The following is a 13,145-nucleotide window of genomic DNA, read 5'->3' on the forward strand; positions in this document are numbered from 1 at the left end:
GGGTCCAGAGGAGGGCCACTCACATGATCAGGGGGCAGCAGGGCAGGCCCTACAAGGAGAAGCTACAGGACCTGAACCTGTTCAGCCTCCACAAGAGAAGGCTGAGGGGGATCTAGTGGCCTGTTACAAACTAGTCAGAGGAGATCAGCAGGCACTGGGGGAGTCTCTGTTCACCCAAGCACTACCAGGAGTGACTAGAAATAATGGTCACAAGCTGGCAGAGGGTAAATTCAGACTAGACATCAGGAGGCGCTACTTCACAGTCAGGGCGGCTAGGGTCTGGAACCAACTTCCAAGCGAAGTGGTGCTGGCTCCTACCCTGGGGGTCTTTAAGACAAGGCTAGACAAATACCTTGCTGGGGTCATTTGACCCCAGTACTCTTTCCTGCCATGGCAGGGGGTCGGACTTGATGATCTACTCAGGTCTCTTCCAACCCTATCAACTATGAAACTACGCTACGTCAAAATCACTACAGAAGGCCTGTCAGTGGACAAATGCCTACAAATAACAACAACACTGTGTTTTTCTGCCAGATCCACCTTTTTAAAGCTATGTTGTTTGCTTCTGGATCACCTGTTTGAAAAAAGTCTGTCATGATCTTGTATGGCTACAGTGTCCTTCAGGTACCCTATGCCTTATACCAGAGTCTCCACCAGCAGCTACTGCCATAGATTGACATTAATCAGTATCATAGATCGCATATAACACATTGAGCTGTGGTCTGGTTGGGAAGGTAGTAAAAACAGCTTTAGTAGAAAATGTAGTTAAAGAATTAAGACAGCAATAGCTGTGCCTTTCATTTTTCAAGTAGGTATTCCTGCAGTAAGTTGCCAGGAGAAGAAAAAAAAAAGGCATTGACTAAAATTGTTTACTGTGCTCCATCTGTCTTAGCTTAGCTTGTAGCTAGTGTCCGAGTTATTTTGGAAGCGTCTATTTCCTCCTTACTCCATCCAGCACCTCACAAGGCAGGCTTGTGCGTCCTGTAAAAAAGGCTATCCTCGTGCCCGAAGAATGAGTCAAAGTTTTACCTGCATGAATGAGGAGGCAGAGATGAGAAGTGCATTGTGGATAATAACTCTGCCCCCATCATTACTAAGAGGTAGTGCTTCAGACTTTATGCCCAGCACTTGGAAGGTAACTGCTAGGAATTTTACAGACAACATATTGGTGCAAGCAAAGTAAAGCAAGATATAGGAACATGAGGGTGTGTGCCGTTGTAAATAAAGACAGTGGTAATTAGAAACTAATAGCCTTTGGATATCCAAGAATGTCATTCCCAATGTAGTCCTACATGTAACCTATATGTAGTCAGAATGTTACTAAAAATCATTCTTTTCAAAAGACATCATTCATTATTTTTAAACAAATTGCCAGTTTTATAGGATTAGTAATACCGCTTAGCTACTGATACATGTATTGCTGTTCTCAGCAGGTATGAACAGGTTTACAACTGAGTCCAAAGTACAGCCAATTATTTGACTGCATTCTTTTCCCCTTTTTCCCCGCTGTGCTTGGATGGCTTGGTTAAGAGGGACTTGGATCCAAACTAGTCTTGAGCTTGGTTTTTCAAAGGTAAAACCCTCCCTCCCTGCAAAACAAAACAAAAAAATATGTTTTCATTTGTCATAAAGGACAAAAGCAAAAATTAATGGTATAAGTCATTATTTACTCAGCAGGGTGGATGTACATGGAGCCTGAAGATAGGAAAGCCAGGCTCACCAAGTAACAGGGTCCTTGCCTGGAAGGGTTAGTCCTCCTTTACCATTCACCACATCTGGCAGATGGTTATTCCATAAGGTGCGCTTCTGCGGTACCGAATCAGAGAATTCTGCACTTCTAATTCTGTTAGATTATAAGGTACACCTCTTCCTTGCCTTCTGTCTGACTTGAGACTTAACATGGCTACCTACCTCTCTCCATTTATCAAGTCCTTACAGCTTAATTTAGTGAAGGGGATTCTCAAACTGAGGAGAAATAACCCACTCTACCAGGTTGCAGGCTAGCATTGCAGCTGCGCCATAGCTGCTACAGCAGAGCCTACAATACTCCAGTGCTTCTTCTCCATCACAGAATGATGGTGAATGGCTGGATACAGAAGTTTTACCATAAGCTAAGCATAACTGTAAAGGTTAACACAAGAAGCCAGAGGATTCACCAGCCCAACCCTGTGGCTAAAATACAGAACACCGACAGGGCTTAGAGTACAGATCTCCTGAACAGGCGCCCTGAATCCCGTCTTCCCTTGTTGTTCTACACTGTTTCCCGTAAAGGACAGACTGGGATTTGCCTTTAGAACACAAGCTGGCACAATAGGGAACAAACAGTACAATACCACAGAGAAACAGAGTGGCAGGTGGTCACTGTAGCCAAGCCTGATGTTAAATTTATTCCTAATGTTATCTGTCAACAAGCTATTTAAGGCTTGTGTCTATATTTTTATCCTTCCTGCTGGTTTGAATTTCTGGTTTATTATTGCAAATTAATGATAAAGATATTAATAAGATAAGCTTCCTCCCAGTTGCTGGAAACATGTATTTTGGAAACATTTTGCTCTCAATTTACTATTGCTAGATATGAAAAAGATTCCAAGAATCAAATCACGTTATTTATATATTAGATGAAAAACAAATGGACAGGCATTCCTGCTAGACATTCAATAAAAGAAAGGACTATAAATGATTATGATAATACCTACTGAAAACATACAGTGGGAGAAGAGAACATGAGATACAGAAATATCAGGGATTCCTGTCTACAAAGAAACCACTGTTGATCCTTGTTCAATATATTAAATCTCCAGTTTCAAAGGATGCTAGGCCCTCATGGCCCCCATTAAATGCTGCTGGAGTTCTGTTAAGTTTTCAGCACTTCTGAGACTTATATCTTACAACTTCTAAACAGGTTTTACAATGAAGTCGTATTTATTCTCAATGAAGATTTCATTTCCATGCTATCTACCATGGGTGCATTAGCCTTTGCATACCATGTTGATGATGAGCAGTACTTGGCTGTTTTTACCTCTTATAGGTTAGTAAAACCTCTTAGTTTAGTAAAAAAAAAAAAAAAGGAGAGAGAATTTCTGGGAGCTTGTTTTGTGTGTAAGACTCATTGTCCTACTTATGACTCTCTCCATAAGTACAGGGAAACAAACACAAAAATTAAGCATGTATATGTACCGTGTTCAAAGCTTTTGCTTGAAGACGTTCCTTAATGTTGCTCTCCTTGTGTTCTTAAGATATTGGGGGGGGGGGGAAGCAAACTAATAAAATGTTTTTCTTTTAGTTTGTTTTTAATGAGTCATTCTACTAAGTATTTGCATTAGCAGGTCTCCTGCTGCTGCTAGATTCCTCAACTATGTTTGTTTAGTTGTTGTACTTTTCAAGAGGCACAGCACTTGATTTTTTCCTCCTAGCTTTTCTTTGTATTTTACAAAAAAATTAAAGATCTAAATGTTTGAACAACTGATTAAGCATCCAGTCTTGCAACCATAATTTGAGTATCCCCAGTAAAGTCAACTGGACTACTCGTTGGGTGTCTACACATGCACTTTAATGTGCAGTCACATATTTTACTGTGCATTTAAGTGTTGTGTAAAAAAACCCATACAGTAATGCACAGTAAAATAGGCTATTGCGTATTAACCATCACTTAAAACCATGGGCATTCGTTACTGCCCATTAAGGCAGCCTAACGAGCATTTTTTAGTACCTCACATTGGAGCTACTAAATTTAAATACACATTTGAAAAGACAACTTAACACACATGTAGACGCACACACTGAATAAGGATTGAAGGACCAATCTGATGTATTATTATTTCTTTGTGGGGTTTCTTTTTTTCTTTGATCCAATTGAGCTGTTCTAGTATGAGCAGCAGAACAGCAACATACACAGATGAAATGCAACTACAATCAAGTTTAAAGTTCAAAGCTTTTTTATTTCTTCTTAGGCTTCAAAAGGAAGACAAGCCTGTTAATACTGAGCTCTTCTCAATACAAAAAGTTAATTACAGCTGCATTTAAGCCATTTTGAGAAAAAGACCCACATCCCCCCCGCCTTCAAATAAAGAAATCTAACATTTTGAACACTTCAGAGAAGTTTCATATTTGAAGCCAACTTGCTGATTCACACTGACATTTTGTCACAGTTCTACAATGTGATATTATAAGAGCTCTTTCTTGAATAAAAGTGGGCCATGGGCAAGGTTGTGATATGTTGGCTAGCACAAGTAGAAGCAGCTAAATCTATTAGAGGCTGAAGAGCATTTAGCTCCCTTCCAGTTCCAAGTGCTGGCCATATGTTCGCCATTCAATCTCCTGAATACTAGCTTAATAAATTTGCTCTCTCAGCAAAGCTTAAGTCCTTTCTGTTTCAGATACAAGGAAAGGGAAAAGGAGAATATGCTACTTAAGCCCAAGGCTAAAACCCATCCACTAGATTAAAAGGAAATAAAGGACTCAATGCTTACCTGTTCATAAGGGTGGTTGACCAGAGATCTTCTCTGATTGAAAGCCTGGGTGTCAAGAGAAGCATTTGTAAAGCAGCTCTTCAGAATAGTATTATTTTTACCAGATCTGGTGTTAATGTTGTTTTCCCTGCTTTTCAGTAGATTGAGGAGAGAAAAGGGAGGACTTCAAAGGACTATAAACAAAACCACCTTTGAAAGTATCAGCGTTTAAAAACAGCCTTTTCCTGATTGCAGAATTAGGGCTTACACTTTGTTTTAGAGCCCACTTCTACTCTGAAAAGTGATTGTGTATAAATGGTATCCTCTTACTTATCACATCTGTTCCCTGTGTGAATTCAGAACTGCATCTGCTGACTTCAGTAACAAAAATAATCTTTTTTTTCCATTACTTGTTATTCTTGTAGCACCACCACAACTGAGAGAGAGTGAACTGCAGCATTCCTTGTCTATCTATTTACTATGAGATACTTACAAGAATAATAAACTATATGCTTGCAAATCAACTGGCCAGGTGAAATTGAAGGTATAACCGGCCCTACATGACTCTTTAACTGTGATGCTATTCAGAAAGATAAGAATATTTCACCTTAAAGTCCCTAGAAAATATTCAGCACAGAATTTTTCCAAGGCTGAAGTTTAAATTTTTTCCTCCCCAATATAAATTCTGCTGGGATATATGTATATTTGGTTATTTTTAGCTTTCTTCTTTTGTGGAGTTACCTAGTAAACAAGCATATATGTCCTTGCATATTATGCTATGCCATGACAAACCTTATGCTCAGTTCTACATTCAACAAATTAAATTCTGTGTTTAAACATAGAGATTTCAGTTTCTATTGAAGTGAATGGCAAGTATAGTCCTTCATTCAATATTTCCAGATAATATTCCATTTTAAATACATACACTTAGAAAGGTTCAACTAATTTTCTAATCTTGCCAGGCAACCTCTAGTGATGTGAAATAGAGCTGCTTTACTAAGCCCATTACATTGTGAACTGCACAAGTATTGATGGGTGTTAGGTGAGTTTGAAAGTCACATGTTCAGGCCAGTGGGGACCTAGAAGACTGAAAGGTAAGAATCTCCCTTCTAATTTCAGGCTTTCCCTCCACCCTCTGGGGTTCCCCTAGCTCCCCTCCTGCTTCCCCCCCCCCTACTCCTGGGGCATTACTTACCTGTGGCTACCTGTGCTGTTTGTCCCAGTGAAGCAGGAAGGGAAGAGTTAACCTGCCTTCCCAAGCACTCTTCTAGCAATGTAACACCAAGCAGGAATCCAGGGTGCTGGGGGCAGTGGGACCTGATCTGGGTCAACAAGGGCGGGATCTGTGGCATAGATCAGAGAGAATCCTGCCCTGGAGTGGCCACCTAATGAGTGCTTAAAACCAGTCTCAGTCTTCATGTGTGGGCAAGCTAAGGGGTAAGAGCTCCAGGAACCCCCCAAAATTATCATTAGCACTGTTCATGCATCTTTTCTAGGAGGATGTTCCTATTAAATCTACTGTTATAAAGCAGTCAAGTCTTCTATGAATGAATGTATCTCAAGTCAGAGAACAATTTCCACAACTCCAACATCACTCCAACTATTTTTTGCATTCTTCTTCCATTCAAAAGTACTCTTTTCACTTGTGTTCTCTGCTTTCAGAAGTCCCCTAGGCTTAGTTTAAGGATGTCTGTGTTTCAGTTAAACCACAAGGTGCTTTTCTACAGCTATTTGACTCATGCAAGTGTCATTTCTCAATCATCATGTTTTTCTGCAGTACTCAGTATTGACTGAAGATGGCTTAAATTAGGAGTATATCTGCACTACAGTCAGGAACAGTGACAAAAGTTGGGTTGAGGGCATGGCAAGACCCCTTACCCTCTGTTGAGGCTGGGTTGCCCCTGCACTCTGCTCTGTGCAGCTAGGTGGGACCCTGCTACACCAGCCATATTGGAACCACCAGTCAGCTCCCATGTGCAGGCAGACTAGGCACTGCCCATCTGGCCCACCAGGAAAAAAGGTTGACCAGCACTGATCTAGACAGAGCCCAAACAATAAAGACTCAAACAGTTCATTTCTTCCCACATCCAATTAGTTGAATGCTCTAGCATAGTAACTGAGTATAATATTGAAAACACCTGGGACTGGTCACATGTTTCATTGCAAGGGAGAGGTTTGGCCTTCCCATCCTATTAGTCTCAATGGTTATTAGTATGGCACTGTGCCTGACTGAGCCTTTAGAATCAGCTCAGGTGTCTCTGCCTGCCACTGCATGATACTGGGTAGTCATATGCCTAGTTCCTACATAACTTTTTATCTGTATTTTATAAAAGAGGTAAGGATTGTTATCTCCATTGCATGGATGAGAAAAATTAAGCAGAGAGGGGTAAAGCAACTTGCCCAAGATCACCTAGCAAACCAGGGTCAGAGTTGACCTATGTGTCTCCTGAATCCCAGTGCTCTCTCGATTAGGAAACACTGCCTCCCAAAATTTGTAACAAGCAATACTTCCTGGATTATTCCAAAACCCGAAGTCAGTAATCATAATTTCTGGCTGTGAGTAGCTATAACAACTTCAAGGATAGCTTATCAGCAGGATTTGAACATAAAACCTTATCACAGATCTCTACAGCTTATCACAGACCTTTTCTGCTTCAATGAAAGACTAGCTCCTTTAACATGGAAAAATAGTAGAGTATGGTTTTGTGATTTTTCTGTGTTGGCCAGCCACCAGAAATGGAGATAATACACATTGTGCAAACATATAACAGCGAGCTGTGAGAAATTTTTGTAATGATCACAGGAACAGGGGTCAACCCTTCTTTTAAATATCATATTGGGTCCAGCCACTTGATCACAGAAGAAGAGTAAGTGTTTCCCATAGCTCTTTTACATTAGGCCCTGAGAGAAAACTTCACTCACAATTATCACAGAAGTGTACAGCCCTGTTGCCAAACACCAGTACTTAGCTTTGCTTACAGAATTGTGTTTTCAAACGACATCAAGAAACATGAGATCATCAGAACATCAAACTACATCAAGATCATCAGAAATTACTTTTGGAAAAAGCAAGGAATATTTACTGCAAAACTTAAGTAGCAAAAGATGTATCTTTATGACAAATGGAGAGAGTTGGTTAGCTGTGTTATCTGAAATTAGGCTGAAGGTAGGGCAGGATGGTACTTTAGGGTATTTTTACACATGCTGTGGGACATGGCACTGGGAGCATTGATTAGCCTGCTGCACTAATTAAAAGCTCCAGAGTGTCATGTGTATTGGCATCACTGCACTGAAAAAAATGGTGGTGGGACGCTTTGAACTAAAGCTCATCAAATGTGTTTTATTTCAAAGCATCCTGCTGCCATTTTTTTAGTGTGGAGACACATGGTGACGCTGACATGTGATGTGGAAGGCTGCCAGAGCATATCAGTTTCTGTGATCCAGCAGATTCAGTTAATTGAGTCTGCTCTGACACGCTGGATCTCCGGTGCATTGGAGCAGGCTCTGTGCACATGTAAAGGAGACCTTAGAGACTAACTGCTTTAGAGAGGCATGAATTGTTGCCTACAAAAGCTTGTGCCTCTCTGAACCAGTTTATCTTGAAGGTGCCACTCTGCCTTACTTTCTGCCATTTTTATGGCATAAAGCAGTGGCATAAAGAGGTATCAAAGTATTATAGCTATGCTGCTGTGGTGGTTCACATGAGCTAATTACTGCTGCTGAGGAACAGGGGTAGTTAACCTGGGCAGAGCACCAAACTAATACATCTATACTGGTTCCATACCATGAGCTAGATCATGTATTGCTGCATAATACTGCTTTGTAGTTTCAGCATATACTAAGTGACCCTTGATTTATCATTTACAGTAACAATGCATTTTGGATGAGTCCCAAAATGGAGTGTGCTGTCTGGGGAGCAAGGGAAATTTCTGCTATGGTGACCTGGAACATCATTGTAACCTTCTATTGAAACTCACTACAGAATATTCTTCCCTGCACTTACTTGTGCTCTACAACTTCTGCATTCCTTGGGGAACAAGTTATACTTGGGGCGGGCAATTATTTCAGGCAGAGGGCCGCTTACTGAGGTTTGGCAAGCCATCGAGGGCTGCATGACAGGCAGCCAGGGGCAGATAAATATTAATTTTCTAAAATGTTAGGGGCCTTGTGGGCTGGATAGAATGGCCTGGTGGGCCATATCCGGCCTGCAGGCCGCATTTTGCCCACCCCTGAGTTATACCAACAACCCTTCCCTAGAACCTGCTCAATACCAGAGGTAAATTCACCACTGAACAGGATAGCATTCTTCTGTTACAGTTAGATCACAGCCAGCAACCACCTGTTACTACCAACAAATAAAGCTATTCCTTTCAGTCACATGGTGGAGATATATGATTTAGATCTGAAGGTCCCGAGTTTAACTCAGAGGAGCTGTCATGCAGTCACTGCCCACTTTACCTGAATATGGTACCTGAGCAGCTTTGCAAAAAACTTTGTTTTTTATAATCACTCCTCCCTCTGTGGATTGTGCACTTCCAAATTTATTCCAGGGATTTACTGGTATTTACTCTCTGGTGAAACTGCATGATCTGGAGGGCAGGAGACAGGGATGTGGATAGGTGTGTTTCTTAGGACATCACAGAATCCAATAAGTCATCAGCAGAACATTTCAAATCTCAAGAAGCTTGACTTACACTTTAAGCACTTTTGTGGGATGCACATGTTGGACTCTAATGATGGAATACGCCTTAGGGCTTCATCTTTATGCTGGTTCATTACATGTGTACCACTCCCATTAACATTAATGGGAATTTAATGTACTGAGCAAGGGGAGAATATACCCTGTGGAGCCAGCTCAGGTCCTTGCAATGATTAGCACTAATGAGCTCCTACAAAGCCTGTTTTTAAACTAATTGTGAAGATCAGATATTGATAGTTAAACAGCTGATTAGCATTAACTCTACTTTTTGATGGTCAAGTCACCATCAACAATGCATTATTGTGAGAATAGAGACTGTTATATTTTTCTGCTGTTCTTCTTTGTTTTGCTGCACTGTAATCATCTCCTTCCCTCTCCCAGCCTGCCCTCAACAGCTCACTTTGAGGGGTGCGTTTTATTTGGAGAAGTGGTGTTTTCAAATAATCTGGATCCTATTTTTAAAAGTAGCCAGCTAGAAAAGGTCTATGTCTGGGATTGTGCAGCATCTAAATGTGTGGCTGCAGGTTACTTTTCTTCTTCTCTTGTATTGAATCATTGTCACTTAGGTTTGTTTTTGTGTATTTTTCTCCTTTGGTCTAAAATTGCCTGAAACATTTACATGTGGGTGTCAGGAACACAATGTCTGCCAGCAGCTTGAAAGCCCCTCTAAAGCCCTATATTTTTCATCTGCTGACCACGACTTTTTGTGGCTCAGCCTTTTTTTTTTTTTTCCTTTTACTACTAATCCCATTTTCTGAAAGCCCCTGGGAGACATCCTCTAAGTGAAAGGGCGCTTGAAAGGCAGATTGATTCTTTGCAAGCTGGCCATACCCACGCCGATTTGTCTAACCTTCGCTCCAGCAGTTGGAGCCTTGGCCCTAAAAATAAAAGGGAACAAGCAATAAATAAGTGCGTGTGGTATGAGCTCTTATTATATAGTGTGTGTGTGTGTGTGTATGGAGGTGTGTATATATATAGAGAGATAAAGGTGTGTGTGTATATAGAGGGTATGTATGTAGATGGAAGGGTGTGTGTGCGCATAGATAGAGGCGTGTATATTTGTGTGCATATATACAGAGATCTGTGTATATATAGAGAGAGGTGTATGTGTGTATACAGAGAGAGCTGTGTGTGTCTATATATAGAGAGAGAGGAGGGGTGTCTACATAGATATATATATAGAGAGGTGAGTGTAGATAGAGATGTGTATGTATACATATATATATAGAGAGAGAGAGAGACTGAGGGACGTGCGTGTATACACATAGCTGTGGGGTGTACAAAGGCGTATATGGATAGATGTATGTGTTCATAGCATGTGTATATAGGGGGGGCGGTTTGTAGAGAGCTTTTAAACCTCCCTCCCAAGCCGTGCGTGAGGAGAGACGGTCCCAGGCCGGGCCGGAGGGGTGTGCACAGCTGCGGGCGGCGGGGCAAGGCCGGACCCAGCTTCCCGGCCGCGGGGGTGTGGGAAGCGCTGGCGGGGCCGGGCCGGGCCCCTACCGCGGCGGCGCGGCAATGCCCAGGTTTGGTCGCCGCGCCAGTTGCTAGGGAGGAGCCGGCGCGGCGGCCGGGCCGAGCTGCGGCAGCGTCCGGAGCGGAGCAGCTCCGCGGGGTAAGAGGTCCGTCCCGCCCGTGTGGTGGGGAGGGAGCAGGAGCGGGGTCTCCGTCCCCGAGTCCCGCTACCCCGCTGGGTGCGGAGGGAAGGGGCAGCTCGGGCCCAGCCCCGGGGCTCCTGGGACAAGCCTCCTCCTGGCCTGCGGGCTTGGGCTTGCGGCCCCCCGCCCAGCGGCTACAGAGTCTCCCACTTCAGCAGAGCAGCTGCACTGCCACCTCCAAAACGCACAGGTCACCCCTTGTTTTGCCCTTGACATGACGGACAAGGGGCAATGGCATCGCCCCGCTTTCCCTGCTCAGGCAGACCCCGGGCTGGATTAACACCTAGGCACGTGGCTAGGGCCCTGAGCTGGGGACCCTGGGGCCTTCCCTCCATGGCAGCTGGCAAAAATAGTGCCATCCATCTCCCTTCTCTTGCCCTCCCCTCAGCCAGCCTCACTTCCTAGCCCCAGCTCTGACCCTGTTTTCCATGGAAAGCCACACCGGAGTGAAGATGGGGGTCTGGACCTGCCTAGGGCCCACTAAAGAGTTAATCAGACCCTGTTTTTCCCCCCCAACAGCCAGACCCATTTCCCCACAGTAGCGGTGGAGCCACATTTGAGGGAAGACTCCTCCCTGCCCAGCCAGACTCAGGACATGGGTCTGATGGAGCAGGGAAAGCACCATGGAGGTATGTTTCCCCACTCAGAAGAGTATCACCTGTTTGTCTCACCGCTGATTGTCCTTTCACGCAACATAAGGAAAGGGATCAGCAGCTATTTGCTCAGTGTTTGGGCTGCCATAAAAAAAACGTGGTGGGACAAGTGAGAGGCTGGGTAACGTCCATTTCCACCTAGGGTGCCTGTGCTGGACTTCGAAGCAGTAGGTTATGTACTGAGCCCAAAGAACAAGCATTTGCTTAAAAGGGGCCTCTGTTTCCAGGGGGGATAGACTTCTGTGATGAAAGCATTTCTGAAGATTAGACCAAACCCATGGAAAAGTAGGTCCTGATGCATTTGGATTCAGGGTCAGATTCCCTGGTGGCCTTGGGAACCAACCAAAATGCCAGAACTAGGCTCAGCCCAGACCTGAATTTTGGGACAAATCATGGACATGCTGATACGGAAAGGTGTAGTGCAAGTGACAGATAATATCTGAACTCTCTAGGAGACACCTGGGGTAAGGAAAGCAGCCAGCATGCTACTAGCAGTGGTTTCTGAGGGGACAGTCTAAGGGTGGAGCGGTGCTTCACCTATTTGACTTGGTGATGCTCTAGCTGCTCAGATCATCAAGCTTGTATCTCTTCTGATCAAGTCCTTGATGCCAGCCCATTTCTCTCTGGTGCTTCTGAGCTTGTTAGGCCTCAAAAGGATGGCCTTGCCAGTTGGGCATTCGGTCTCCTCCCCACTGTTGCCATGCCTCTGCAGGGGCATAACTGAGTACTTCCTTACTCAGGGCTAATTCTGTAATCTAGATATCAAAAGAAGCCAGGAGTGTGAAAACACAAAATCAATGTGTAAGGTGAGGTAATATAAAGGGGGAAATATAGGACCTAACGCGCCAGTGATGTGAAGCTAGATTAGTGCTAAAATCTAGTAGAACCCAGCTCATGTAGTCCTCAACAGGCCTAAATTTAATAAGCCCTTTAGAGTTCACTACTGCTGCCTATCTTTTTAAACTGTCAAAGGTCTTTTAGGTTAGTCTTTGATTGACTGCAGCTGAGGGACCTCCAGCAGAGAGTTGCTTCTACCTGAAGATAGATAGTAGAGGGGATTCGAATTAAAGCATCTTTTTTCACTTCTAGCGCTCTTACAGCAAAGATCAGTAGGGCTTCGTCATTCTACTGTGTGATCTCAGTCTTATTAAGCCAAGATTTTGCTGAAAGGTAATGCCCCTGCCTGTCTGTCCACAACACTCGCACACTGACTTCTCCAGCCCTCCTCATGCTGCTGTACTTATTTTAAATTATTCTGGTCCACTGCATGTATTATTAGTGTCTTGCGTTAACTAACTATACACTTGTCTTTACAAGAAAAACAATCCACCCCCCCCCCAAAAAAACCAAACAAACGCACACACCAACAACTAAAGATGCGTATATTTAACACTGGTAAGTTTCCTGCTAAAAAAAAAAAACTTGGCTAGCTGAACATCCAAGGTGAAGGCATCCATTTGTTCTCAAGCCAAAAACAATTTCCTGAGAGCTCTAGGTATGTGGGAAAGTACTTGGGGTGGCCTGACCTTAATGTGCACACAGTTTTGGACCTGAAAGATTGCAGTTATCAGAAGATTATCATGTTAACAGGCATGGGGATATTCAGCACCTCTTTTGAGGTTTTCAAGAAAACTAATTATATTTTTTATCAAAACATTTTAAAACATACAATTGCTTTTTTGACCAA

The 13,145-nt window shown here is 43.2% G+C and overlaps 1 protein-coding gene across 1 annotated transcript in view; it reads left to right on the plus strand.

Moving 5' to 3' along the window:
- The window catches only part of LOC149873657 (uncharacterized), a 74,384-nt gene that overhangs the window by 21,698 nt on the left and 39,541 nt on the right, over positions 1-13,145 (plus strand). Inside the window, exons 2-3 of the mRNA XM_090036724.1 lie at positions 10,531-10,762; positions 11,325-11,434. Of these exons, the coding sequence (XP_089892850.1) occupies positions 10,531-10,762; positions 11,325-11,434 (342 nt within the window). The remainder of the gene's footprint in view (positions 1-10,530; positions 10,763-11,324; positions 11,435-13,145) is intronic.

The sequence above is a fragment of the Crocodylus siamensis genome, chromosome 1, assembly GCF_052110815.1.
Source record: "Crocodylus siamensis isolate JL-2025a chromosome 1, ASM5211081v1, whole genome shotgun sequence".
Classification (NCBI taxonomy): Eukaryota; Metazoa; Chordata; order Crocodylia; family Crocodylidae; genus Crocodylus; species Crocodylus siamensis.